Genomic DNA, 27,972 nt, shown 5'->3' with positions numbered 1-27,972 from the left:
GGGGTGGGAGGCACTGCCCGTCTATCGGGTGGACACCCTGTTGTTTGTGAGGCCACTGAAGTGATCGAACTTCTGCTCTGTCTCCTCGCTGAAAGAGCCACCTGGGGAGCACACGTGAAGGGGACAGGGATGAGCAGGAGGCACCGAAAGCAGCTCGCAACATAAAGCAGGGAACACAGGGGCTCTGTGCAAGCTGCGACCATCGCAGAGCAAAGGGCTCAAAGCAAGGACGAGGAGAGCAAAGATTTTCCTGGGCTAATAAATTTAAGCATTAGTTAAGTTTTACCATTTGCTGTTTAAATCCAGCCAAGAGTCCTTGATCTTGGCTCTCATTGTAATAGGAAGACCATAAACTACCCTCAATTCACTGCTAACTTTTCTTGCTTGAAAGAACTAGGTGATGCTGAGCAGGACCTGGGAATGGTCTCTTTGAGGCTGATGGTAAGCGGGTGCTGGTGGCTCATCTCCCATAGGACCGTGCCTTAGTTTTAGCTTCCATTGCCTCTCATCTAGCAGCATCCATTGATTTGTAAAGAGAAATCCCTGCAAGCTGAGCTGGAGCCTACCCAGCACTGAAGTGCCTGTTCATCCACGTGAAGTGGGTTTGGCTTTGCAGAACTAGGTCACAGCTGAAGCATGACACACGAGAAGTCTTCTTGTGAAAAAAACCAGCAAATTAATCGGAAAAATCCATGGTGACGTGGAATTTTGTCAGGAAAAATATTCCTTGAAGGACTGGAGCCAGCTCTGGAGCTTGCCTTCCCCGCTGGCTTTGCTGGGAGGGTGGCAGGCACTTGCTGTTAATCTCTGTGTTAAAAACAGTTTATCTCGCAAAGCCCCAACTTAGCTTCATTACATTTTTAACTGGCCTTGACTCCAACTGGTTTGGCTTTGATATTTCCACAGTTTTCCCTCCCATTCCAAGGCCACGAAGGCATTTTGTGGCTCAAGCAGAAGCTCTTCTCCACTGCTCTTGTTTGCGTTGCAAGGAAAGAGAAGCTTCGGGGTCTAAGAGAACCAGGTTGAGAATAGCCTGAGTCTGGGAAGAAGGTGGAGCTCTTTGCCTGGACCTATGCAGGCACAAGCTCTGTGATTGCACAAGAGCTTTCCTTGCATCTGATGGTCTTGGGAGGGAAAACTGCTCCTTTCGCAACGGAAGGGACGCAGCTGGACCATCTGCTCTCCCCATTCTACCAAGCCTGAGGCCTTTCCTTCAGAGCTTGACCAGTGCTGTGCTTGCTGCTCCAGTAACCTGTACGATGCAGCACTACTGAACCCTCCTGCCACCTTACTCCTTGCAACCTGTAACAGGGACACGGTGGTGTCTGCTTTGCACAGCCTACACCAAACAGCGCCTCTGTTTGGGCTCTGTCTCCTCTTTCCAAGCACCTACAAAGTGATAAACCAGCACATAAACACCTTGCCATGGAAGCACAGAGAAGTCCTAGGGAGGAGCCAGTGCTGCGGTGGGATCCCTGCATTCCCTGCACAAGGACTCTCACCTATGTGGCAGTTGTACATCCAGATGCGCTGCCCATCGTAGCGGCTCCTGCATTTCATCACGTTGTTCGAGTAGTCAGATTCAGCAACCTCGTAGTTGGGGTTGATGACAACCTGAGCAGGGAGGGAGGAACACAAAGTTACTGCAAATGGGCTCATGGTGACACTTCCCATTACACCATAATACTTGGTAACAGGAAAACCCCAAGTCACTTTGCAGGGGGAAGCAAATGACTTGATTAAAGGTGGATCAAGCTCACACCTTCCACCATGCACCAAGCTACACCCTCATCCTCCTCATTTCACACCAGAGCAGTGCAGACAGAACTAACTCCTCTTCCCTTTGCTCCTATTCACTTCAAGTGGCTCTTTTTAGAACCATAGAATTCCCCCCTCTTGCACAGAGCAGACTGGAGGCACAGCCCTAACTCCTGCAAGCACCACAACAGCACCATTTAATCCCCACATGAAGTGAGCTTGGCTCACAAACAGCTCAAAAGCTTAGCACAAGCCTACAGTGGCTGTGCAGAATATGACATTTAATGCAGCGTGCTAACAACAGTACCTGCACATGGATTGTGTGGGACTAGCAAGCATTAGCTGGATGTGGGTGTCTTAGTGTGGTTGTTAGAAGTGATTTCTCACTTGGGGATGGGATCGCTGTCGCCCTGGTGGGTAATCCTTTCTCTTTCAGGTATGGGAACATCATCTCTTTGTAATCAGAGGTTTCATAGAATCATGGAATGGTTTGGGTTGGAAAGGACCTTAAAGCTCATCCAGCTCCAATCCGTGCCACGGGCAGGGACACCTTTCACTGGAGCAGCTTGCTCCAAGCCCCTGTGTCCAAGCTGGCCAGGGATGGGGCAGGTTTATAGCCCAATTAAATCAGTTGTATTCCTCTCTAATGGCTGAGATAAAAGCAACGGCAGCAGCTCCTACCTGGAAGAGGTAATCCCCTGGTGGGACATCAGTAACGTCAATCCACTGGCAGTCGATGTCGTGCCGATACACGTCCCAGCAGCCCACGGTGATGCCTTGCTCCCCAAAGTTGGCACATTCATACTGCTTCTGCACATCTGAAGGAGCAGAGCCAAAGGCACAAAGGGTTAGAGGCACAAAGGCGCATCCCGGCAGCTCAGGCTGGGAATTTCCCACCCGCAGGCACAGCAGAGGAAGGTGCAGTTGTTGTCCAGCTCCACGTTCACTGATGAGCCACTGGTGCCTTGTGCTGCCATAGCTGGACCGTTCAGCTGCAGGGGAGGAGCGGCCGCCTTCATCCCTCATCACCCAGAGGTGTGTTTTGGAAGCTGAACATGCACATTTGGCTCTTTAGAGCAGCTCAGAATAGGGATGTAAGGAGCAGATGGGGCCCTCAGGGATTCTTACACTTGTAGAGACCACTCCATACCTATATAACCTCAGGACTGGTTTCTGGCTCCTGTCAGGCCACATTTGAGCCCTGCTTAGGACTGTGAGAGCATCTCTGAAGCCTTTCACCTGGATGGGGCCAGCAGTAAACTCCCAGCACAAGTGGCTCTGGCATTTACCTGCTTCACATTCGGTGTCTTCCAGACAGAAGCTGGCCTTGTGCCCTTCGGCCACCTTGGTTCCGTTGAGGTTCAGCAGATCATAGTGGGTGAACACCTCCATGCTGTGGTAATGCCTGCAAGGCACAGACAGGGAGAGTTATCCTTAGGGAAAAGAGGCATCCCTGTAATCCCCAGCTGTAAGGGCAGCACAGCCCGGCCCAGAAGAGCTGGCTCCAGCAGGAGGACTGGGATGTGAGCAGCCTGGACTCTGTGCTGTTGCATCCCTCAGGCCCAGCATTCCACCTCCCAGCCCCATTCCCATGCAGCTGAATACACAACAACCATGAGGTGCTATGGACCAAGCAGTGCTGCAAGAGGTAGAGAGAAACCACAGCCAGGGGCTATTCCCTGTGGCACCATCACCCATCCTGCCTGCACGCTGCCTCCCAGCCCAGGTACCATTTACACACCAAGGGCTAAAGCTGCTCCAGGGGAGAGCCTTGCCCCAGCCTTTGGAGAATGACACCATGTTCTGTAATGGCAAGGAAGGGAGAAAACACGGAATCAAAGGCATCAGCAGCCAGGGCATCGCTTCCAGCAGCCCCAAACAAGGAATATTTCACTGCGAAGGGAGCTGGAGGCATCAAAGCAGCGCCGTGGCTATGGGGATTGATCTGGGTTTCAGCAACAGAATGGAGATCTATTGGCAGGAAACCCATAGCAGATGGAAGCAGCTCCTTTGAGCACTCGATTCGGAGCTGAGCAGCCTGGCAGCTGGGTTCACACAGGATGGGCGGCATCATTTCAAACAGGGAAGTGTTGGTGTCAACTCAGGCTGGGCTGGGCTCCAACAGCAGCACTGCTGGGTGCAGCAGGCAGGAGAGAGCACACAGCCTGTGCTGCAGCCCCTGCACTATCAAACCTGCACCACAGCAGCGTTTGGGTGATGCTGAATGTGGGAAGATCGAGCTTTGCTGCCACAAAGGTGAGGGCTGGGCGCACAAGCGTGGTCACGCTGATGGAACACGCTGGATTCGATGCCAGGCTTGGAACTGGGAGCAAAGCTGCAGCAGGAGCACACTATGGGGAGCAGCGCGGGTCCTTAAATCACTGCGTGGCTGTCCCAGCGATGGGACATTGCATTGGGACACACCAGAGTCAAACCCAGTGCTCGGGAGCTTAAATAAGAACCACTCAAGTGCAGCTGTAGAGATAATCACGGCTCAAACACCCCAGCTCCCATTATTGCAGCGGCACAGATTTACAAGGGAGGGAGCTTCGCCTCCTCCTGCCTTTCCCCTAGCCACATCTATGTCTATGTATGCATAGAACTGCCACCTGCCAGCAGTTCATCACTGTTCCCTGCCTGCTACAGGCCTGCCCCGTCTCTGTTCTCCTTCCACCTCCAAAGCCAACCACACAGAAGCTCCCAGCGCAGGGAGGAGGCAGCGCTCTGCAGCGGGTGGTGCATTCGGCTGCCTCCGCTGAGGCTGAGCTTCTCCGAGGCTCTGACTCAGTGCTGAGCTATGTCTGAATCACCCAAAGGGCTGTTTACACGCTGGTGTTTACAGACTGGAAAGACTGAAGAGGAACTGAGTTCATCCCGCCCCGTACAAACGGGATCCAGTTGAAAGCACGCAGATGGCTCCAGGCCTCTTCCTGATCCAGGTCTCTCCCAAAGAGCTCCACGTGCCCAGCCTGCAACGTGCTCAGAGAAGCCTTGTGGTACCCAAGCGTTCCCTCAGCCCATCCCAGCAGGGCCAGGGAAGCAGCCCCGCTGGAGCGGTACCTGCCCCTCTCCCCTGGACCACAAATAACTGAGCCCTGAGCATCGGCTGGTTTCACACAAGCAGTGGCAGCAGTTACTCAGCTCCCTTTTACCCCCCATTAGAGAGAATCAACCTTGTAACAAGCCACCAGTTCAGAAGCAAACATCTGGATGGCTGCGCTCCAGCTGCCTTTCCTCCCCATGGTTTACTTTGGCTCAAACTGTCCGTTTCTCCCTCAAAAACGACGCTTTTATGGCTGTGAATTCCCTGTTTGTCACAAATAGGCCTCAAACAACCTCCCAGCTGCACACAGTGTAAGTGCAGTCGGGATGTGTTTAAAAGATGCAGGATCCCAGCATGTCCTCAAGTCCTTTCCCAGGTGAGGGGTGTAGCTCAGACGGCTGCATCTTTCTACTCCCTCTGTGTGCACACCCACGGCCCTTGCGCATCCACCTTATCTTAACCCATACATTTCGGGTTCAAACTGAAACAGGGGATGCTTAGGTTGGATCTAAGAAAGCTTTTCCCCTGTGAGGGTGCTGAGGCGCTGGCACAGGGTGCCCAGAGAAGCTGTGGCTGCCCCATCCCTGGCAGTGCTCAAGGCCAGGTTGGACACAGGGGCTTGGAGCACCCTGCTCCAGTGGAAGGGGTCCCTGTCCGTGGCAGGGGTTGGAGCTGGAGGAGCTTTAAGCTCCCTTCATCCCAAACCAGTCTGGGATCATTCACCAGCTCTTACCCATAACTCCCACTGTAAGAGGCTGCGGGAGGGTGACATCTGCCCTAACACCCATCACCGCTCCAGCACTGCAGCCCCCTGCTCCCATAACAGAGCCCGCTTTGGGCACGGCCGGGGGCTCCCCGTGCACCCACCGGTGGCAGTCGTGCCAGACCCAGGCGTGGCGGCCGTTCTTGGGCCGGAAGTCGGACTGGCCGTTGTTGTGGATCTGCGAGGAGAAGCGCAGGAGGCGGCGGTAGCCCGAGGTGATGGAGGTGTTGGCGGCCGAGCTGGCCAGGCAGTTCTCCTCCAGGGCACACTGCAGCATGAACATGGGCCGGTCCTCCAGGTACGCCGTCTGCTCCACCAGCTCCGCGTTCAGCACCAGGTCAGGCGCGGCTGGAAGGGAGGGCTGGGGTTACCGAGGGGGTTACGGACCCCCCCCCCCCCCCGGGGTCACCGATGCTAAGGGGAAATCAAAGCCGCGTTACTCACTCTCCGAGCAGGACACCCCAGCCCCGAAGCGACCGCCTCCTCTGGGGCAGGAGACGTGGGCTCCGTCGTGCCGGCAGTGGGCCAGGGACATCTCTGTCCCCGAGCACTTGACGCCGCTCATGACGACGCTGTCGGCGCTGACGTCCCCGTGCCAGTACCAGGTTTCCTGGGAAGAACAAGGCATTTCACCCCCTCCTTGGTGTTCAGGGACTGCTGGTTCCTCCCCCTCTACCTTGCAGTCTCCCTCCAGGGAGAGCGGTGCAAGAGCACACAAGGATTCAGATGATGCCAAAGGATGCTGAGGCAGGGAAGAGTAACTTGGGGAATGAGCCCAGGTCTGTTTAAGCAGAAGACTGGGGTTTAATCCCAGCCCCATGTGCCCTGCCCAGTGTTCAGCAAATTTCCTTGTTTTGAGCTGGTTTAAGTCTCTCTTTGGTTTTAACCCAGCTGTAAACTCACTTTTCCACCCTGACGCATTCATCCTCAGGCTGTTCTAAGCCATTTAGGCCGTGCTTTGGGAGAGATGCCCAGCAATCAAAGCACTTCTGTCTTGCGACATCTGCGCACTGGGGAGGGCCACGAGTAATGCCAGCGCCTGCTTGCACAGGAGGGGAGGCAGCATCCGCAGCCGCACTGGAATGCCACAGGAACCAATGCATTTGAGGAGAACCAGGACTAAACCTCCTGGTCTCAAGGGGGGATTCGGTGATGCTCAAACCCTCATCCCCATCACCAGCTCTCCATAACGATGGGAATAACAGGACATTAACTCCCAACATCCAAACCCTGAGGAAGCTGCAATCGCAAAGCTTGGGAGAAGGGGAGGAAGGAAAGAAGAAAACATCCCTCAGCTCTGCTGGTGTCAGAGCCCGTTTCCAGGAGGAGAAATCCCCTCTGTATGACCGCTCCCATCGCAGCAGCCTGGTTGTGAGCCCCGCAGCAGCACTTTGCACACCCGCACACAGGGCTGCCCTGTTCCACACAGTGCATCTTTATGCTCGTGGGGCTGCTGCAGCCGGGATACACAGAAAGGCTTTTTCTGCCCTAAATACCAGCAGCCTCAGCCAGAGGAAAAAACGTCTTGTTCCTCGCTGGCCTCTCGGGGCTGTGTCAATAGAGGCAGGCGGCTGGAGAGGCCGCGCTGCAGGGACGTGGCTCTCCTCAGCTCCTGCGCTCTGCTTGGCATCCGCACAGGAGATCAGCTGGAGGAACCAGGCTGCGCATGGGGATCACTCCAACAGCGGCTGCAGCCTCCTGCCTCCTGAACCAACCCCTGCCTGGACCCGCACATCCCCTCTGGCAATGGGTAACACTGGAACGGGTTGGAATCCGCCTGCCCATGAGCCCCTTGTGTCCTCCTGGACCCAGCCCTCAGGAGCAAAAGCAACCTGGTTTCAAGTGATCTGACACCAGATTAAACTCAGCTCCCACACATCAGGCAGCCTGAGGAGTTCAACTCCCTGATGGCTCCGGCAGGGCCAAGAAACCACATGGAACCACAGCCCAACCAGGGATAAGGGAGTCAGGCTTCCCGGGAAACCTGAGCTGTGAAAACAGCGGCTTTGCAGCAGCTTCCGCTCCGCATTCCCCCCAGGGGCTGCTGTGAACAAGCTTTAACCTCCAGGACCTCTCTAGATAACGCCCTGAAGTGGAAGGCTGTGATTTGTTGGGTTTTGCTTCCTTCCTCCCCCTGCAGCATCCCCAGCCGAGCACACCGGTACCAGCACCGCGCAGCGCGGGCACAAGAGGGCAGCGGGCTCACCTGGAAGGCATGGCTGGCAAAGCCCAGCCCCAGCTGCCTGCACACCACCATGGCCTCCACCGTGCTCCAGTTCTCGCTGCACACCGTGCCCCACCGCAGGGTCCCGTTGCGCTCGGCCAGCACCTCCACCCGGCCCTCGTAGGGGTTGCGGCCGCCGCTCAGCCGCAGCTGCAGGGCACAGCAGAGCACAATGAGAACCAGCACAGCTCGGGGGGAAGAGGCAGCAGCTGGGGCTTCTCGAGGCCACAGAACCGCGCTTCCGGATCCCATCACAACAGGGATGGGCACCAGCGTTATTGGCTTGCAGTGATTGCAGCTAAAGTGGTCCTTCCCCCCTTTATCAGCCTCTGTCGAGTTTGGAGGAGCTCAAAGCGTGGTACAAAAAGCGAGCATCACCCTCGTTTGCCCTCCTGGCCAATACAATGCAATGTTAACATCACAGCTTAGGTGAAGTGATTCCTGCACAGCGAGGGAGGGCAGATGATGCGTCAGGTTGAGCACATCTCACCATGCTCACTCCCATCTGGACCCCTTGGTTTCTCACCTGATTCTGGAAGCCCATTGCTGGGACGTTGCATCTCACAGCAGCATCTTCTTCATGGTTGCAGCCCTGGGACTCCATGTTGAACTTGCAGTCTGTGACTGACTTCTCGAAGCCAGTGCAATCAATTTCGTTTAGATGGATCGGACCCATGCCTTGGGAGGGAAGGGAAAGAGAGGTTTCACCTTCTGCCCACGCTGCTGTGTGGTGAAGGGGTACCCAGTACCGGTCGGTCACACAGTGCGGGCATCAGAGCCCAGTAATCCTGCAAACATTCCAGGCATTTCTTGTAAAATCCAGGCGAAAGCTGCAGGATAAAAGTCTTCATTTTACCAGTGAATTCTTTCCAGCATCCCTGCGGCTCCAGCACCAAAAACCTGCAGGGGAAGCCAAAACGTCCCATTGTTCCAGAACTCACAGACCTCAGCTGTAGGAATCCTTCTGGCTGGGCCCGTGAGTGGGAATCTGCTCCCAATCAAGGCCTGACATTTAAATGGGACAACAAAATGCAACAGCGCGGGGATGCGTGGGGAGGCAGAGGAACAGCTCGGGGCAGGTTTGCACTACAGGCTCCAACACCACTGATGCAAACAGGAGCGAGCATCATTTTGTGCCACAGAGAATGGCCTCGAGGTGTTGGGAGCTGAAGGGGATAACCTGGATCCTCTTTGGACAAGTTCTCTCCCAAAGAGAACCAGCACGAGAAGAGGGGCACATGGGACGAATCCTGCCTGCAAAGCTCTCAGGTCCCATTTCCAACGCTGGTTAGAAAGGGGTTCTTGGGGGATGAATCAGAGGCTCCAGCCTTCTTTGCTCACAAAGAACGACCCGAGTCTTTCCGGGAATACGCATAATCCACTCCTCATCCTAAAGGGAATGACATGGGAAGAAATACAACTTGGATCGCAAGCAGCACTTACTGCCCCCATGGCCTAAAGGAGCTTCCCCCAAAGATGAGATGTGCCCAGGCTGGTGGCTCAGCACCATGGCCCTGCCCTCTTGCTTTGGCATTCCATTGGGATGACTTTGCTGGGCCATTTCAGTGGGGAATGTGAGGCTGGATCCATGCTGCATTCCTGGGGCATCACCCTCCAACTCGGGTCAGCATCAAGGCATTCCTCCTACTCCAACTGCTCGGTGGCTTGCAAAATGACTGGGTCAGTGTCAGCGTTTCCAGATGTAGACCACAAACAGGGTTTTAATGAGGGAGAAGCAAAAAGAGCCTGGATTGACATTCCCTGGAAGCCTCAGCCTCGGAGTCTGCTCCTTCGTTGTATGGATCTTGTGCGATGCTGCCTGAACACTCATCTCCCACAGGTCACCTTGTCTTACCTGGGACCTCCAAACACTGCCCACTGATGGAACCTGGAGCCCTGTGACACTGAATCTCCATCCCAGCAACGATGAGCCTGATCCTTCCCATTACTCTTTGACCCCACAAATACATCAAGATGCAGCTGTACCAAGGCACATGCACAGACACCAAGGCATGGGAGTGGGGAGGTGAGTTTGGGCCAAAAGAGCTCCTTTTCCTACCACGATGTAATGATCCGGCTGCTAAGGGGAGTTCCTGTGGGCTCGCCCTCCCAAAGGCCAGCTCTGAGTGGGTGCAGTGATTGATGCCCAGTGTTCCATGGTAAAAGGAAGGAAAGCGAGTGGGAATCAGCAGCCGCTGCTGAGATTCCAGGCTATGGGAGAGGGAACAGCACGTCCTGCTCCCTCCCGTGGCAGCTGCTTTCCGCAGTGATGACCCTGCTGTTTCCTGGATGCAGCTGAACACATCAGCAGCTCCCTGCATCCCTCTGCAAGATCCAATGGGCAGGTCACGTTTTGAAGCTTCCCAGCTCCTGGCCACCACCACTGTGCTTTACATGCGCTGTTAGGCTCTGAGTTACCCTTTACCACAGTTTGGGATTTAAACCAACTCCCACCTACAGGAAATCCAAAGCCAAACCTGGCTCTGAACTGTTCAAATGCCCTTTTATTTATAATGGGCTAAATTCACGTTCTGGACTTCAGCTGGAGAGTGGTTGAGGTCCAGATCCAGAACCCATTTTTGCCAGGAGCCTCCAGTAGTGCCTTACACCAGGATGTGGATCTGGAGAAGTTGCAAAGAGCGTTGGGAGCAGCCGATGTGATAACGAAGAGGCAATTACTGGAAGAGCTGCTGGAGGGAAGGGTTGAACCCATCACCAGGAGCCTTCTTTCAAGGATCTGTTCCCAAGTCACATATTCCAGTCCAGCCTCAAGCTCCTGACTCCAGAGACTTATAAAGGGCAGAGAACAAATTCCCGGTCCCCCCAAATAAAGATCCCATTAAAACCAGGCTCTGCCCTGGGCAATGAAAGGGCTCTTGGAGGTGGACAAGGCACGACCGGTCCCTGAGCTCCCATTGCTCTTACCTTGCCCGAGCCTGGCTCCTGTTATGGCCTCCTTGGCGCTGCCGAAGCCCAGCTCCCGGCACACCACGCTGGCCGACACCAGGTTCCAGTTGTCATCACAAACCGTGCCCCATTCCCCGTTCTTCAGCACTTCCACTCGGCCCTCGCCAGTGTTGGCTCCTCCTTTCAGCCTCACCAGTGGTTGCTGGAAGACACAGACAGAGGAGGGGTTCCCACTGCCCGGGACCAGAGCATCCTTTCCTAAAGCCCTTCCTTATGGCACACGGCTGCAGGCAAGCTGTGGCCCAACAAGTGTTACCCTGCGGTACCTTAAACCAAGCAGCACGTAATAGAAAGGGCTAAAAGTGCTGGGTGAAAGTAGATTTTCACCTGTTAGGACTCATGGCACGCGCAGACACGTTTCTTGCATGGCTATTCATGGGCACAGAATAAAGACATTTTACTGCTCTGAAGTTCTGGTGCTTGGATTTAGGAGCCTTTTCCACACAAGCAGTTTTGCAGCACCACAAGGGGTTGGTTGGCCATGGGACAGCCCAGTCCTCATAGCATCTCCTGGGAGCCTTAGAGGAGGCTTGGGAATCGCCCTGAGCCAATTCACACAAGGCTTTTCCCACTTGCTGCCTGTGGTGCAACCACTGGATGGGTTCATTTCCTGCACACATCTCCAGCCAGGGGTCCTGGGAAGACCAACATAGACCTCAAGCCACGTAAACCCTGTCTGCTGCAGTTACAACTGGTGGGATAAGTGATCTGCCAGCTCACACACAGCTCCAGTTCCATCAATCCCTGCTCTTTACTCTATTGCCAACCACCCATCGCTTACAGCCTTGCCCAGTACCAAGCAGAGACCTGCCAATTGCTGCTGCACCCAAGAGATGCAGCAGGAGTCTCAGCTATGGGAGCACCATGGGACCATCTGGGACCAGAAGCCCCTTGAACTTCCCAAGCTGGAAGCACAGGCAGCTCTCCAGGCTGGGGTCACACCAAGGACGCCCAAAGCCCACACAAAGGCTTAAGGGATCACTCGGCAGCGTGCATGGCTCCGGGGATGAGCAGTGATTTACAAGACCTTTCACCTCGGAGGCCTGCATCCTGCAAACTCCAGGGGACTCCAGGCTGGCAAAGCAGGGCCAGGAGGGTGCCATTCCCACCACAGCAGTGGCCTGAGGTGGGGTCAAGATGAAGCCCACTCCTCAAGTCACAGACTGAGGGCTGGGGGATGCAGGCTGCACCCGAGGGCAATCAACACCTTGGGAAATAACCCCCTGAGCCAGCATTAGGAGCCTCCAAACCTCGAGACCACCCCTGTGTCCTAAGGCACATCCCTTACAACTGCAATATTGCCCTTGGCATCAACCTAAACAACATTTGCTGCAAGTTCAACGGCTCTTTCCTGTGCAGTCACCCTGAGAAAACTGAATCCAGGGTCATTTTCTAGGGCTTTTGCACATCTTCTTGTGCTACCCTCAGCCCTCTCCTTGCTGGACTGAACACACAGAGCTCATTCAACCCTTCTGCCTAAGAGCTCGTTGCTGTTGCACGACAGAGCATCTCCTCACCTCCTGCCTGAAGGCTTTTCGGAAGCCACTGTGGCTGCTGGGGGCAAAGGCACGTCCCGGGACACAGCTGACTACTGCAGGCATCCCATTGTCACACGTGGCGTTCTTCTCCGCATCCACATTGAGGTGGTTGCCCAGTTTGCAGCTGGAGATGTGAGCTTCGCTCCCGCTGCAGTCCATGGAGTACGCCCAGTAAAGCTGCTTCCTCCGGCTGGCAAACATCCTGCAAGGAATGGATGGGAAAAGGAAAGGGAGCCCATAGGAACTGCACTGAGATGGGGCTGAGCAGCGTTATTTGAAGGCTCAGCCATGCATACCCACAATGACTCTCTGCTAAGGTGTCACTTGGGAGTAAATAGGTCATCTCCTTCAGCATGAATCAACAGGGAAGCTGGAGCAACAATGACAGGCACATAATGAAGATCCCTGCATCATGTATGGGTCAGAAATCAGCTCACTCATTCACAGTGCCCGAATCTGCCCCTTGCTCTGCCATTGAGAAGAGCGGTTGATGCTCAGGTGCTGAGCTCCAGCAGCCCAGGGGCAGAGGCTTCCACGGCTTTTTGACACGTGTGCAGTATCCTGGAAAGCATCCGGTCCAGCACCACCACTGCAAATTCTTCCTGCACAAGCCAGCTCTGCCCCACCAGCCTCCGTGCTCCTGCATGTGCTCAGCATGGAAGTGGGAACCGGAGGGAATATTCCCCTCTGCAGACACATGAGGAGAACTCCGAAGCAGACAAGAAACACAGCCTGCCTTCGAGCACTCAGTGTGGGGATGCCTTATAACAGCAAACAGTGACCTCATCCTGGAAACTTCAGGAGGCTTTAACATCTGGTTGGCATTAGCAGCCCGTGGTAGGCTGGGGAGGAAGAGCTGGAGAAAGCCCCACCTCATTTCCCGGGATAAGGAGTGGAATAGCACTGATTTGTGCAGACAGAGACCCGGGGCATCCTTGTTCATCACCTTTTAACACAGAAAGGCTGCAACCCCCCCTCTCCCCCGCCTTGGTGTAAGCCAAGAGCAGAGGTGTAAGAGAGCAGTCACACTACGAGAGTTCAGCCACCTCCAGGGCAAGCTGGAGTCCAAATCATTCCTGCTGGTGAGGAGGCAGGGACCTTCCTCACATGAGCTCTAATCAAAGACACAGATTGAGCCCAAGGGCTGTGGGAAGTGGCTGCAGCTTTAGCTAAAGGAGCCTTGTGATGGAAGAAAGCATCCGAGGGGAATCTGGGAGCACAAAACCAATCACTGCCACATTCCCGCAGGGAAAACTCACCCAAACACAATGAACTGGGGAACTCCTCGCAGGGCTGCGAGCATCAAGCCTGCACCTTGTGGTGTTCTCCAAGCCTTTACTGCTGCTGCCTTCAGCCTCAGGGAGGCAGAAGAGGAGCCAGACTTGCCACCTCCTGCCAAAGCCTTTGAGATCCTGGCTTTGCCAGAGAGAACCCAAACCATGAGGATTCCTATACAAGCGTGGCAGGGATTGACTGCCCCACGCATCTGAGCAGCTTTATAGTGCTGGGAGAGCACTGGGGAAACTGGGTGATGCTGTTTGGGCTGATGTTGAACCAAGTATCCTGGAAGTGCTGAGCTCCTCCCTGCATTTATGTGACCCATCACAAAGCTGGAAGGGCTCAGGAAGGCACCGGGTCCAGCTCCCGGCCTGAGGCATCGCCAGCCGGAGCCTTCTCCTCTCCCCATCAGCAAAATGCATTTAGTCCTGCTCTGCTCCCTCAAGCAGAGCAGGGATCGGGAGGAGGAGCTCACAAGCAGTGCCCACAGCAAATCGCTTTGAAGAATGAACAAGAACATGGAAACAAGGCTGAGATTTGTTCCGTTTCCTACCATAAATCATGCTGTCAGCTGCCGAGCCTTGGTTATGGTCAGGAATAAACCCTTGGCACCGGGACAGCCGTGAACTAAGTTGTTTTCTTTCAAGCAAGATCCATCTGCAAATCATTTCACCTCCCACCCTTGTGCAGGAGCAGGGGATCAGCAAGCTCAGCATGCGGGCAATGGGGCTGGTGGGGATGTGGGAAGGGGCACTCAGCCCCAGCCAGCAGAACCCCCATTCCAGCCCATCTCCCATCTGCAGAGCAGGAGCAGGGAAGGATCCGCTCTTGGAGAATGGGATTTACAAACGAGGGAGAGCAAAGCCTGGGAAACAAGAGGGACGTTTCTGAGGCTTCACTCACAATAAATAGGATTTGCTGGATAACTGTGCCTCAGTTTTTCCATCTCTATTGCAAGAGATGGGACAATTACCAAGCACCCTCTTATTGAAGGCAGATGGCTCCAGCTGCTCCAGTTAATGCTGTTCTTGGAAACACCACAGCTAAGAAGCAGGAAAAGTCTCCTCTGTGCTACCAGGGCTCATTTATCCTTCCTGCTCCGATGCAGGGGATGGGAATCTCGGAGAGGAGTTCACTGCACTGATGGAAGCAACACTCCTCAGAGTGGTGTCCAGGGCATGAGGCTGCCTGGTACCAATCATGGATCCACTGCTCATGTCCCTGGGAAGCCTGAAAGCAGAGTTCCACCCGGGTTATTTACCCGATGCTCTCTGTGCCGTGTGGCTTTGCACTGTTCCAACCCCAGGACCTCCTCAATTGATCACGACCTGGCTAATGAAAGCAATGAAACGTGGCCAGGCAGCTCCAGGGGAAGCGCTCAGAAAGAGCAATTCCACAGGCCAAAAGGGGCAGGCAGGAAAACCTCATTCCTGCCTGGAGAGCTCAGCTCTCCCCCCAGCATCGCCGCTTTCCCCCTCCCCAGGTCACAGCGGAGGGAAGGAATGAGACAGGATTTCACTTAAACTGTTCTGCATCTGCTTTAGGGTGTTATTTCTAGGGAAAAGTGTGGGAAGAGCCACGTCCGTGATGGAGGCTGGTGATGAAACGCAAACTGAAGCAGTGATAAAAGAGCCCAGAGCTCCTGGCGCTCCAGAAACAGGAAACACAGCCTAAAGCCATCAGCTTGCAACAACGTTCTCCCTATGAATCACTGGTTTCTTCTCTCGTTTTAAAGCCATCTACAGCTACAGGGAGAAAAAGCAACACTAAAATCACAACTGCATCTTTCTGCAAGCACCATCTGAGCTGCACAGGCAGGAGCGATGCTGGAGGAGGAACGGGGATGTGCTACTGATATTCTTAGCTCAGTGTCCGGTTCAGAGCAGGCTGGAATGGACAGAGCAAGCCACACATGGTTAGAGATGGCTGCAGCAATTCCAGGCTGGGACCTGGAGGGATAGGATCCAAAGGAGCTGAGGTGAGGTGAACAACAGTGGGAGATACACGGGGAAATGTCCTTTGTGGCAGCTGGACCCCCCCAAACCACGGCTGGTGAGAGCCAGAGCAGCTCCCACGTGGGTAAAACACATCCTATGAGAGGTGGGAGACCAAGAACTGCAGGGGTGGGAAGGAGGAACCTGGGCACCGAAGCACAAAGACCTGGTTTATTGCAAAGTGGCTTGGTTGGAGCTTCCAGCACAAGCCAGGCCTGATCCTGCAGCTGCTTCTGCCCAGGGATGGGGTCACTTGGCAACTTCAACCCAAGCGTGCAAAGGAACCCACCGGTGCCCTCGCACCAAGCCCCGCTCTTACTTGTAGACGTTGGTGTTGTATTTCCTCTCGCTCGGGAACCCAAACATGCCACAGACGACGCGGGAATTCTTCATGGTCCAGTGCTTGTCACAGATCTGCTTCCAGGCCCCTTCATCCTTCACCTCCACGTAACCCTCCGTGACGGGCACCCGCTTGCGGTAGGTGGCGAGGATGGGACGGATCCTGATGTCCTCCACTTGGATGTTCATGTTCTGCAACCATAAAGGAAACAGAGGTGATGCTGCATTGCAAGGAAACGGCTTCGAGGTGGGAGCAAAACCCAGCCCTGCTTAGAGAGGCACAGTAGGAAAAGACACAACAGGGAAGCGACGCAACCTTTCCACCCTGTGCAAATCCATCCTCCAGCCCGTGCAAGAGGATGCTGTTCCTCATTTAGAAAGAAACCCCATGATTTCACAAACGCCTGTGTAAGAAATCTCCCTTGCTACTTAAATTCACTGGAGGGCTGGTTTCAGAAGCACAGGGGCGTTAGTTTGGCCTCAGCTCCTATGGAAGTGAACCCAGCTCAGCTTTGCTACGGCCACCTTCATGCTGGCAAGATGCAGGGAAGCGGGAGTCTCATGTTGGGGGGTTCTCATCAAGCCCATGGGAATCCCTCCCCTTCCTGGCCTGGGCAGGCATTGGAAAAGCTGGAATCCTGCTGTGCTGACACCACCACTTTGCTGCTCCCCCAAGCCAGGGTCCTCCTCCAGCCGCAGCATTCCTTGGGACAGCAAATGAGTCACGGAGATTGAATGGATTTCATATTCGGAGCCTACGTGAGGGCACGGCACAAACCAGCGTTGCAGGGACCTGAGCCCAGGAGCAAAGTCGGGCTGGAAAATCGCTGCTGTACAAAAGAGCTACTGAAAACGTTATAAGTTGCTTCCAAGGAGACCTTTTCTTGTCAAAACCGGCATAACCCACGTGGTCCTGCTGACGGTTACATCAGAGCTCAGGAATTCTCTCCTCTGCTCAAATCCAATGACTTGGAAAAGAAGAATGCCCAAAGCTTTAAAGAGACACAAGCTCCTGGTTAGGCAGAGGTGCTAAGGCAGGAGGAGATGGCAGCAGGACGGGCAGGGTCCTGCAGGTGACACGTGGCACATCCATCTCCAGCCACTTCCCCAGCACTGATGCCACTGACAGCAGCCAGGCAAGCGGAGACCAAGTGGGCATCTCCCCCTCATCCCTAGCTCTGCTCCTGCTCTGCCTGCACTACCTGGGGCAAGTCACTTGAGGCTTTTCTTCTTCCTTGTTTCCCCTTTATTATCTCTATTTACCACCTATTTTACAGCAAAACACATGACTGATGCCTCCTTTCCTTCAGCTGCAGGAATTCAGTCCTGCAGCAGCTCAGCATCCGTGGGAAAACTGGAAAACGAACTGCTGTGATTTACCCCTTGGGATAGTGCTGCTCATACCGGGTTCAAGCTTTGGGCTTAGGTTCTTAGAATCAGCACAGCAAGACCTGACTTTGTTAGATCTGAGGCACTTCAAGGTGCTCAGAGGGTCTGGTGCCAGAGCAAACTTGCATCCTGTGTAGCCTGGGAAGTCCATTTGCAATGCAGAGAGTTTCTCCTAAGCAAGGTCCCACAACGCATCTCTCTTCCCCCAGAGATGCTGACATAGACACAAACCCAAACCCTGCTCTGCCCTGGGATTCTTCAGTGAGTCCAACTCCTTTGTCATGGGGTTTTTTGCCTGTATTTGCCAAGGATGAAAAAGGCAAGCGAGCAAATCAGCAAGAATTGAGCCCTCATTTCCCTCCCTGGAGGGTATTTCAGTCCTCAGATAGCTGTAGCAGACCTGCACGCAATGACATCTTCATGATGTGGCTGAGAGCAAACCCAGTCCTCATCCATTCCCCTTCCCTCTCCCAGAGGGGAGCGTTAGAGCAGAGCACTATCGATAGAGCAGCTCAGGGCTTTACCCAGAGTCTGAACTCAAGGCGTTGTAGAGCTCAGCTTTATAGTGGAAGGCTCAAGACCAAAGGATTAAGCTGAGGAAGCTGCAGGTTTCCCAAGGAGCAAGAACCAGGAGTTTTCTCCCTCTAATTCTGCAGCTTTTGATGGCTTCACTGCAGAGGTTCTGTTACACTGAGAGCACTCAATAACACACATAGAGGCAGATGTATTGTATCATCCAACACCAGCGGGCAGAGCCCCTGATGGGGAAAACAGGCTCCACGTAAAAATCAGAAGCAAACAATCCTTAATGGCTACAACAGACTCTACAATCACCCTCCCCATGCTTTGTGCACACGTAGAGACAGACATCCCCAACAAGCTGTCCCTTCAACAGGGAAAACCCATCTCTGAAAGCTTTATCTCTGCTCACATTGAAGCCACGCACTGCAGCCACAAGGGAGACCGGTTAAATCCTCTCAAGGATCACAAAGCAATGGACTCGGCACCTGAATGGATGCTTGGTGAGCTCCCACCTCACCTTGTCATAAAGCAAAGCCTTCAGCAGCACTGCAGGAGCCAAGCAGTCATTCAGAGAGCAATGTAACACAACCGGGTTGGCTGCACCCCTGATTGTAGGCATAGAAACAGAGACTCAAGCCCCAGAGCTGATGGGATGCGGTTGGCTCAGTGTGAGGGGCACAAAGCAGGGAGGGAGGGAGAAAACCCGGCCCAGACCCAGAGCCCAGCTCCCTCAGTGCAAGGGGAAAGCGCTGGGGGGGATTTCTATCCACAAAGCACAAGAAGAGACCTGGTTCAGGAGTGAGCTCAAGAGGATCTTAGCACTCACTTGAAACACCCCCCATGCACACTGATGCTGGTCAGGAAGCAGCAAGAGACCTGCATGGGATGGGTCTGAACAGCCAAGGACAGAGAAACTGCCCAAAACAGGCAGAAAAGGCATCAGGATGGAGCCCATCCCCAGTGGTGATGCTGAGGAGAGCAGGGCAGAGGATGGAGGTGCTCTCTCCATCCCTGCCTAACCCATATTCATCGCTCTCCTGCTTTAAGATGCAGAAACCCATGCAGATCATCATTTCTCCTGTATAGTGAAGCTCCAGCTATGGCTTCCCAAACACGGAGGCTTTAAGGCTGCAGCTTGGACCAGAAGTGATTTCTTTTGCACTATTAAAACCACAAACTCCTTCCACAAACTTTATCCCCGGAGCATCTTCTCTCCCCTCGTCAAACCCTGCGCTCACTTCCACTGAAGTCCCAGCTCCCAAGTCTTGCCCCCTGAAGCTGACTTCTCACAAAGCTCTCTCTCCACATCCCGAGGAATGGGTGGAATCTGTTTTGCTTTAACCATCTGGAGCTGTGCCTCTGAGCCACTGACAAAGTCCCAGCTGTTAAATAAACACAGGGAGATGGATGCTGCGAGACCAAGGCTGGTTGCCAATGGGGGACAGCGATCCCCTGGGAATGTGATGCTGCATTGGACCGCAAGCACTTTTTGTTCTGGGTTTGCGCAGTACAAAAGGGTAAGGGCTGAGAGAGCAACCCCGGATTAGGGGCCAGGGTTGGAAAGGACAAAAGCCAAGGCCTTTGCTGAGCTGTGAACTGCTCCAGCAGCAGCCTCACCGTTGCTAATGCAGAGCAGGACAATGAAAAGCACCAGAGCAACGAAACTGGTGACAGGAGCAAGAGAAGGCAGGAGCAGAGCCCTGGAGTTGCTGTGGGAGGCTCAGCTCCAGGCAGGATGCTGCTCAGTCCTGTGCACATCATGGTCAGAGGGTTTCTGGCGGAGCCAAGCTTTTACCTTCCCTGTTTTCTTTCTCCTGATCCAGACAAGCTGGATCGGACGCTGCAAAGAAACCTCCTTTATTGCCTGATCTCCCCACTGCAAACCACCACAAGATCATACCCTGCTCCCAGGCTCAGTTAAACATTGTCTTGTGTAATAGAGAGATGGTGCCACATCCAGCGCGATGGCTGGGTGCAGCCAGGGCAAGGAGACAAGCAGGAACCGCAGCCTTGGTGCTTCCTCAGCCCTACCTATGAAGTTCATGGCTTCTACCTCCAGGTAGGCGACAAGCACCAGGTCTCTGCCCAGCAAACCCAGCACCCCAACATGCCACAAGCCATCACAAAGAGCCCATTGAGGAGAGCAGCTCCAAACTATCACCCTCCCCCTTTGAACTACAGCGCTAAAGAAAAGCAGTGATTTACCCCAAAGCAGCTTCATTAATAGCGGCTGGAGTTTGCTGCAGAGGAGATGCTGAAGACCCCTTCTAGGCTCACAAAGCATCAGCACTGATGTTGCACATGGGCTTATGCTGAGAGAAGTAAACATTTACACCAAGGGGACAAAAATTAAGCCACTGTTGTCATAACAAACAGGCAAAGAAACCTTTCATTGCCAAATGTCCTGAGAACTGGACGGCCAAGACAGAGCTGAAGCCCGAGATAGGATAACCAGAGCCTTTGAGCCACTGGGTTTGGAAGTGAGGTTCCTTTATGCTTCACATACCCCCAGAAAGAAGAAGGCGGCCAGAAATAGCTGCTATGTTTAGCTAGACTTTGCCTGCCCACCGTCTGGCCAAAGCTGGGGCTGGTCTCAGGTACCAGAGCTGTTTGTGAGCATGTAATGTGCTCAGGAATGTGGTATATTTAGAGTATGTCCTATTTGCAGCCTCTCTGTGCACCTGGAGGAAGAGGGTGGACAACAAATATTTTGTTAGGGATGTTTTTGGGTTAAGATGAATTCGCTTTGGTGCATTTATGTAAGAAATCCTTTAAGGGCAGGAGTTGGTTCCTGTGGTCTTCAAACTGGTGCTCAGCCCATTTAGGCACTTGCAGGAGGGCCTGTGCTGTGTCTGGACAACCCCAAGTGGCTGCATGGCCTGTTTGGAGAAGCAGGGAGAGCATTCCCAGCTCCTGGGTTTGTGAGCACTCATTAGATCACTTTGATTTCAGAGCTTCTGGCATCCTGCAAAGACCTGGGGAAGCACTGGAGCCTGTGCACGCGTTCAAACTGCAGCCCCTGGCACCCTATAAAGGAGCTTAAGGCAGGACCACGCTGCCCACTCGGCCACTTTCAGACACTTGTGTACTGCAAGGCAAGAACCCGAGCTGCTCTGTCAAGCCATTGATGTGAACTGGAGCACACGGGGTCTGGAAGAAGGGAGACGATGCGATTCCAGCAGGATTTGTACCTGCTTTCCCCCTCCTAATGCTGCCAGAGGCAGAGAGGCAATAACAAAGTCAAACCACAAGCCCTGCTCTCTCCATTCATGAGGGGCTGCCTGTGCAGCCCAGATGCTTTAAAGAGCAGAGGGAAAAACCCCTCTGAGAAATGCACTTGATGCCATTACACATCAGTGCTGAACAAACACTGCTCCCCTGCTCTGCCAAGGTGAGCGACCTCCGGTGTTTGTGCAGCCCCTGAGCTAAAAGGGGACCAGGCTAATTCCGAGCTGGCAGCAGCCCATGAAAGGGCTGCTCTGCTCTGCCCATTCATCACACTCCCAGGCAGAACCCTTTGAACAAGCCCCAAGGCTAAAAGCTGCAGAAAACAGCAAGCAAAAGTGATGGAGCTTCGCTGCCCTTTACAAGAGACCGATGGATTTCAGACCTGTCCCAACCTCCGTCCTGTGAAAGGATTAACCTCTTCCTGCCCGTCTCCCACCTCCTTATCACCACCTCCCATCACTCACCCTCGAGTGAAACCTTCCACTCTGGGCTGTGACGAGCACCTTGTCTTACAGAAGCAGGGTCAGGCACTGCCCCTTCCCAACAGGCAGGGAATGGAAAAGCTCAGGGACAGGAAGAGAAGTGACTTAACCCTCAAAATATGAGCTGTGATGGGAAAAGATCTGAGCATACACATGTGTAAGGTTTACAGGGATGGAAAAATTCATCCTATACCACTTATCTGCTGCATTTCTAGACTGGGAGATGGAGAGATGTGCATTGTCCAGGCCTAACAAACAGCTCAAGGGCTATCGTGCTGCTTTCATAAGTGTGAACTCTGCCTGTCAGAAGCAAAGGGAGGTAAAACTGAATACATAAGCTCTGAGCATCACCATAACCAGGCCTATTTCGAGTCAAGCCTGGTTTTAGAAGCAGTTTAAGGGCGATCTGAAATGTTTCCATGGGAAATCTCAGTGGGATTGGGAGGGTTTAGCTCTGTCAGTGCAATGAGTGAAGCCAGTGGGGCTGGTGGAGAGACCTGACCACTGCAGAGAATTCCAGGCCCCTCAACCCTCGGTCTCATTCCGAAGAGCAAACATCACTTGGGCAAGCTTTGGGCCACAAAGAACCAGCAGCTCACAAAGCAGTGCTGTTTCCTCCGGTGAATGGGAGGTACGATGTGCAGGATTCCCAGGCAGGGTGGAGAGAGCAAAGACTTCAGCATACGTTCACACAAGCCTTTTGACCTCCCTGGTCTGGAGTTTGTGACCCTATGAGTAACCCTGCTCATCAGCTTTGGCTCAAACTGTGGCACAGCAGCTGCTAATGAGAGAAAGCAAAGATTAAGAGGAGGAAGGCTGAGAAAGGGGAATGGAGTTTAACCATTTGGCAGGGAGCTGTGATGGAAGAGTGCATCCACGATGGCATCTTAGAAACGTACATAGCGCATCACCTTCAGCCTTGGTCCTGCTGCAAAGAAACCAGCGGGAAAAGAACCCTTCAGCTGCCAGTGATCTTACAGGGATCCAAGAAAAGTCAGCTGGGTTTTGTAAAGCAGAAGCAACAACTTTCCTCCCCCTGTGAATACTGTTGCTGATCCCATCAGTGGACGCCTTCATCCATCCACAGCTCCCAAGCACCATCAGGACATGGGGAATACGGCTTCTCTTCCATCTATTTCTCCTATTGATGACCCAGGCTTCTGCTCCATGAACTGCTTCAACCTTCTGATTCATTTTACTTCTCATACGTGAAGCTCAAGCACCCACACAGCACCAGCTGGCCCTGCATTACCCAATGTGCTCAACTCATTAGTCAAACCCCGGGGCTGAGCTAATGGAAAAGCAGACCCTCTAAAGCCTTTATGATTAATACAAGAGAGAAGTGACCTCTGTCTAGACGAAAGCATCTTTTCTTCCAGGCCTCTGTTGTGAGGCTTCCCTGTGGCTTTGGGGAAGCACACGTCTGCCAAAGCCATCACTGATGTTCCATGAGCTCGCCTCATTCCCCGAGCAACAACGGTGCCATTGACAGAGGCAGCTTGGGATGCCTTCGGAAAGCTGCCTTTCCCTCCTGAGCCAAGCAAGGGCAAGGCGAGGAAGGACGTTTTGGCTCTCACATCCCACATCTACCCCCTCGCACAGGAGCTTTCCATGGCAGTGGTGAATGGTGCCTGCTCACCCATGCTTCCTGAAGGAGAAGGAAATGCTGGGAAGCAGCGGCTGTGCTGTAACTGCCAGAGTGATTTGGGTTTAAAGTGATGAAGGCAGCTGTATCCATTGTTTCAGACCATGAACAAAGCCAAGATTCAGCCATGGAAACCTCGCTGTGATGGCATACATCCTGGCTTCCCTGTCTGCTTGAAAGGATTTGGCTGTAGTAACTGGATGGGCTCTTTTGACCAAGAGCAGCCACTGAACACACTGACACACCGGAGCACCTCAAACAAGGGAGCTGGTGGCGGAGTCACCACAAATACTTTCCAACCTGAAAATCTCAAGGAAAAACACCACTTTCTTCGCCAGATTCTCCCCAGCTCCTTATTCTGCAGGAATCCAACGAATCCTGGATGATGACTCAAGCACTTAGTCTCAGCCTAACCCAGTCGCAATCCAGAGCCTTTCCCCCAGTGACCAGCCCACGTTTTCCCCTCTTCAATCCCTTTCAGCACTTCCTGCACACTAATCCCCCATTCCCACAAATATTTCCATCCAGTTATCACGGTTATTTCAGCTCTGCTTAACCAAACTGTGCAAAAATAGCTTTCTCTCTCTCCTAAATGCTCCCATTCCACGCCATGGCTGTAAGCCCTATTCACCTCCAAAGCCAACCCTACCTGCTCACCCCGTTATGCCAGAGACCTCCTAACTGTTCCCAGTACCAAAAGGGAGGTAAAGAGAGGAAGAAAACTCATTGCTTAGTCCTGTGAACCGACAAAGTCACCCAGATGGAAGGTCTATGAGCACAGCACCCATTGTGTCTCTCTAAATCCATTCTTAGAAATGCAATAAATCAGTTTGCAATTGAGCAGTGATTGCAGAACAGCAGTAACCTATTTTCCCATTCCTTATGCTGTTAAAACCAACCCCCAAAACCCGCTTTCAAACTCTTATTATACATAGAGTGGTCTGAGCAGCTGAAAATTGCATCTTCAGCCAGTGTCTAGGGGCACTGCTGAGTTTGCTTTAACCATAGCGCGCAGCTGCGGTAACCCGCGGTGCCCAGCAGCAGGCAGGGATGTCTCTGGAGCAGCAGCCTGCAGTCGTAAGCACCTTTACCTCTATTTGGTTAAGCAAGGAGTTGTCAAACTTGAAGCCAGGGATTCTCTTTTCACTGCAGACCACTCCCACGTCCTCGGTGTGTTTGCAGTCAGTTACTCCCCAGCCATTTGAGGTGCATGCAGCCAGGGTGGGCTCCTTCCCGTTGCAGTGGACGTTGTCCATCCAGATCTTCCCTGAAGGGGAAAGAAAACAGAACTGAGACTCGTGGAAGGGGTAAATCTGGGTTGCACTGAAAGCAAGCAAGGGGCTGTGCTCTGTGGCAGGGGAAGAGAGCGCTGCTAAAGCGAGCTTGAGCAAACCAGCCAAGGAACATCCATAACTCACTTTAAGTGCTTCCTAACTGGAACCAGCTCTGCCCCACAGCTTTCCCTTTCCCTTATCTGCATGGTAATGATCAGTAGGCTCACAGTGAAGCAGATCCTTGATGCAGTCAGTGCTGACCTCCTGATGACAGCCCCTTCGGAGCATACAGCATCACCAGTGCCCTCGGCTTGGCCCGATTACACCCTTGCCCTCTGATCACACCACATCAGCCTTCTCTTTCCACCATGTTTCCAATCCTCATCACAGCTCTTGGAGGAAAAGCTCAAGCTTTGCTTGAACACCCCAGCTTCTCATAAAGCAGGTCCTTGCCTAAGCTTTAACACAGCCCCATGGAATGGAACCTGCTGGGGTTTAGGTGCTCCTTGAAAGCAAACGGCCAGGTCCAGTTTTCAGACTGCCATTTTCCCTCCAGCCAAAAGCGCATGCACATGCACATATATACACATGTAATGTATTAGATATTCTTTAATCAGGTCCCTCAGGACTCACTTCCAAGTTAAGCAGACAAAAATCAACAGATGCCACCTCCAAAATGTAGGAGCAAAAGCCTCAGCGGCATCTCTGAGATTCCCCTTCTCAAAGTGCTCGCTTTCCCTATGGATATGTGCTGGGCACATGGTGCTCCCCTGCACCTTGCTCCCTACATTGCAGGGTTCAAAAGCCAACAAGCAATTCCCCTGCTTTGGGGTACCAAGTGCTTTGCTTGTCTGAAGAGTACCGTGGCAGAAGGGGCTGCCTTGGGGATGCTTGTGGGAGCATCACTGCATCTTAACCCGGACGGAGAGCCCAGGAACTCCTGGGAGTTGCAGACATCCAGCCTCTGCTTCCCTGGCACGTCCTTACCTTCTCCCTTCCCATACTTGGAGCTGGGTAGCCAAGACACCGCCTCCACGTAGCCCAGCTCCCTGCAGACCACGTGCGCAGCGTGGATGGAGAAGTCATCGTCGCACACGGTGCCCCATTCGCCGCTGTAGAACACCTCCACCCGGCCCTCGTTGTGCTTCCTCTTCTGCCCCGCGAGCCGGAGCTGGATCTTGGGCACGTTTGCTGGTCTCTGGGGGGGCTGGTACACTTGGGGGGGTGGCTCAGGGTACCCGGGGAGGTAGGGCCAGTGTTCGTACTGGGCAAGGCTCAGCGGGCTCAAGGAGGTGAGGAACAGCGCGATGAAACAGTGGTTATGGATGAAACCCAGGAATCTGCCCATCTTCAGTGCTCAGAGCCAAAGCCTCTGCTAGCAGCTGCCAGTCAGTGCAGGGAGGTGCTGCGTGTCTGGCCTGGAAGGGAACAAAAGCTTGGGTAAGGCTTGGTAATGACGTGGACTTTGTAGCTCTTGCTTCTGCAGGGAACAGAGCTGAGGAATAGGCCATGTCCAATGATACCTGCTATAACCAAAGTCAAGTATAGGATTTCTTGTGGGGAGGAGGAGCTGCAAACCCCCTCCCATTAAAGCAATCTGTAAGTTCAGGGCAGCTTGTCAAATCATTTCAGCTGGAAAACCCTTTTTTCCTATAGAAACAGGTTGCAAGCGCAATGGATTTTCCTATTTCTCTGCAGATCCGGTAGTTCGGTGGCTCCAGCAAACCTCAGGTCAAATCCTACCAGGACACAACTGAACCCTTTTTCTCCCATACCTGCTTCAAGAAAGAAGCCAAAACCATCACTTAAACAGTGGAAAAGCAGAAGGCAATGAGATGCGTTACAATCTGCTATTCCTAATGAAGTCTGTTTTCCCAATCCAGTGATGGATGTATTTCTCTTGCTGCACGTCTGGTTCCATCTATAGAGAATCAACAGGTTACTGTACACAGACACTTTGCTCACCTTGTCTGTCAATGGAGTAGTGACTAATGGTCTCCAGCTTTGGGTTGCTGAGTGTGGATAGGGCGTTGCTTGTCAGACAAGTGCTCCATCCTTCCATACGCTTGGCATTGGGAGTAGGAACCAGCAATTTACTGACTCGTTTGAGGGATTCCATGCAGAGTTAAATCCTGGTCCCTGTCTGCCTGCTCCCATCGTCCCCAGCCTCACTCAGCGCACGGAGCGGACAAGCAGCACACGGGGGGTTGAGGATTCCATAGTTTCCAAATGAAGCAATGCCAGAGTGTGGTGGGAAACAGCTCCCAGCCCTATAAAGCTCTCTTATTTCCTGGCAACCACCAGAGGGGAGGGAGAAGGGGAAAGACTTGGCTCCAAACCCGGTGGTCTAGAAACTGAAACCCTCCCGTATTCCTGCTCTCTGCTATCCCCAAAACACACAGCAGCCTTCCAGGTTGTTCTACCTGATACCGAGCTCAGCCTGGGAGATGCCCATTGGGATTCTGGTCAATACAGGAGGTGTAATCGTCACTCTTGGCAAAGCCAAAGGGGTCGAACACCCCCTGAACTGCACCACGTTTATTCCTGTTCCCCCAAAGCTTAGAGCAGAAAACCTGGCCCTGAGGATAAGGTTGTCCCAGAGGCCCCTCTCAAGGAGCAGCAAAAAGGGATTTGAACGAGCCTGCATGAGCACAATCCCAAACCTTTCCCGAGGAAGACGACTTGGACGCCCATTGTGTGCTCAGGTCATGGAGCATCGCAGCTCATCTTTGTCAGGGAAAGGACTGGAAAAGCATCCCGGAATCTCCCTTCCAGTTCTATTCCAGTCGTGGAAGCGAATCCTAAAGGAACTCTCTGCAGGGTCTGAGCAGCGCTCCAGGAGACAGCAGTGCAGTGAGCACCAGCAACCAGAGCCCACCTCGCCTCCAGGTCCTGTCTCCATCCGCTTCACACAGCCACACATTCACACAGCAGGAGACAAAGCTTCCCCAGTGCTCGCATCGCCCCCGAAACAGAACCTCCCGTACCCGGAGGCCTCATTTATTGAGGTGTTCAAGGGAAACTGCTCAGACTCAGTCATGAGGTCAGGAAAAGCAGAATCCAGTGGAATAAGAGCACAGGGATATTATTGGCACAAGGAACAGCAGCCCAGGTACAGCGGGGAAGCTTCAGGAGCCCAGCGTGACCAGAGGAGCCATCTAACACCATGGCACTGAGAAGGGCTCTTGGCTTTCTGCCTCCATTCAAGGCTGGTCAGGAGGGACCAGGGAGATGCGACACTGGAGAGGTGGCAGCATCCATCCAATCTATCCCTCCATCCATCCATCCATCCCTCCCATCCATCCGTCCATCACATCCATCCATCCATCCATCCATCCTATCCAGGCCACTTCCCACTGGAGGCAAGCCAAGCAGCAGCAGAATGATGTCAAAACAAGCAGCCCCAAAGAACAACAGGGAAAACACTGGGAAGTCTCAACAGAACAAATTCCCCACTATTCCCTGGGATGAGATGTATGGGCTATGAAACAGCTTCTTCCACCTCTGGCTCTTGGGACCCATTACAGC

At 53.4% G+C, this 27,972-nt stretch overlaps 1 protein-coding gene across 1 annotated transcript; it reads right to left on the bottom strand.

Annotated features, from left to right (window-relative positions):
* Nucleotides 1-21: 21 nt before the first annotated feature.
* On the bottom strand, nt 22-25,792 carry LOXL2 (lysyl oxidase like 2; the record flags this gene model as incomplete). Its single annotated transcript, XM_080634665.1, has 13 exons — nt 22-101; nt 1,503-1,614; nt 2,440-2,576; nt 3,048-3,163; nt 5,669-5,912; nt 6,009-6,174; nt 7,771-7,938; nt 8,315-8,466; nt 10,714-10,897; nt 12,273-12,495; nt 15,885-16,096; nt 24,262-24,437; nt 25,432-25,792. The coding sequence occupies 13 exons, from the start codon at nt 25,790-25,792 to the stop codon at nt 22-24; spliced, it is 2,331 nt and encodes a 776-aa protein (XP_080490791.1).
* Between the last annotated feature and the right edge of the window lie 2,180 nt (nt 25,793-27,972).

Source organism: Psittacula echo (assembly GCF_963264785.1).
Source record: "Psittacula echo genome assembly, chromosome: 25".
NCBI lineage: Eukaryota > Metazoa > Chordata > Aves > Psittaciformes > Psittacidae > Psittacula > Psittacula echo.
This window is presented reverse-complemented; position numbering and strand designations above follow the sequence as displayed.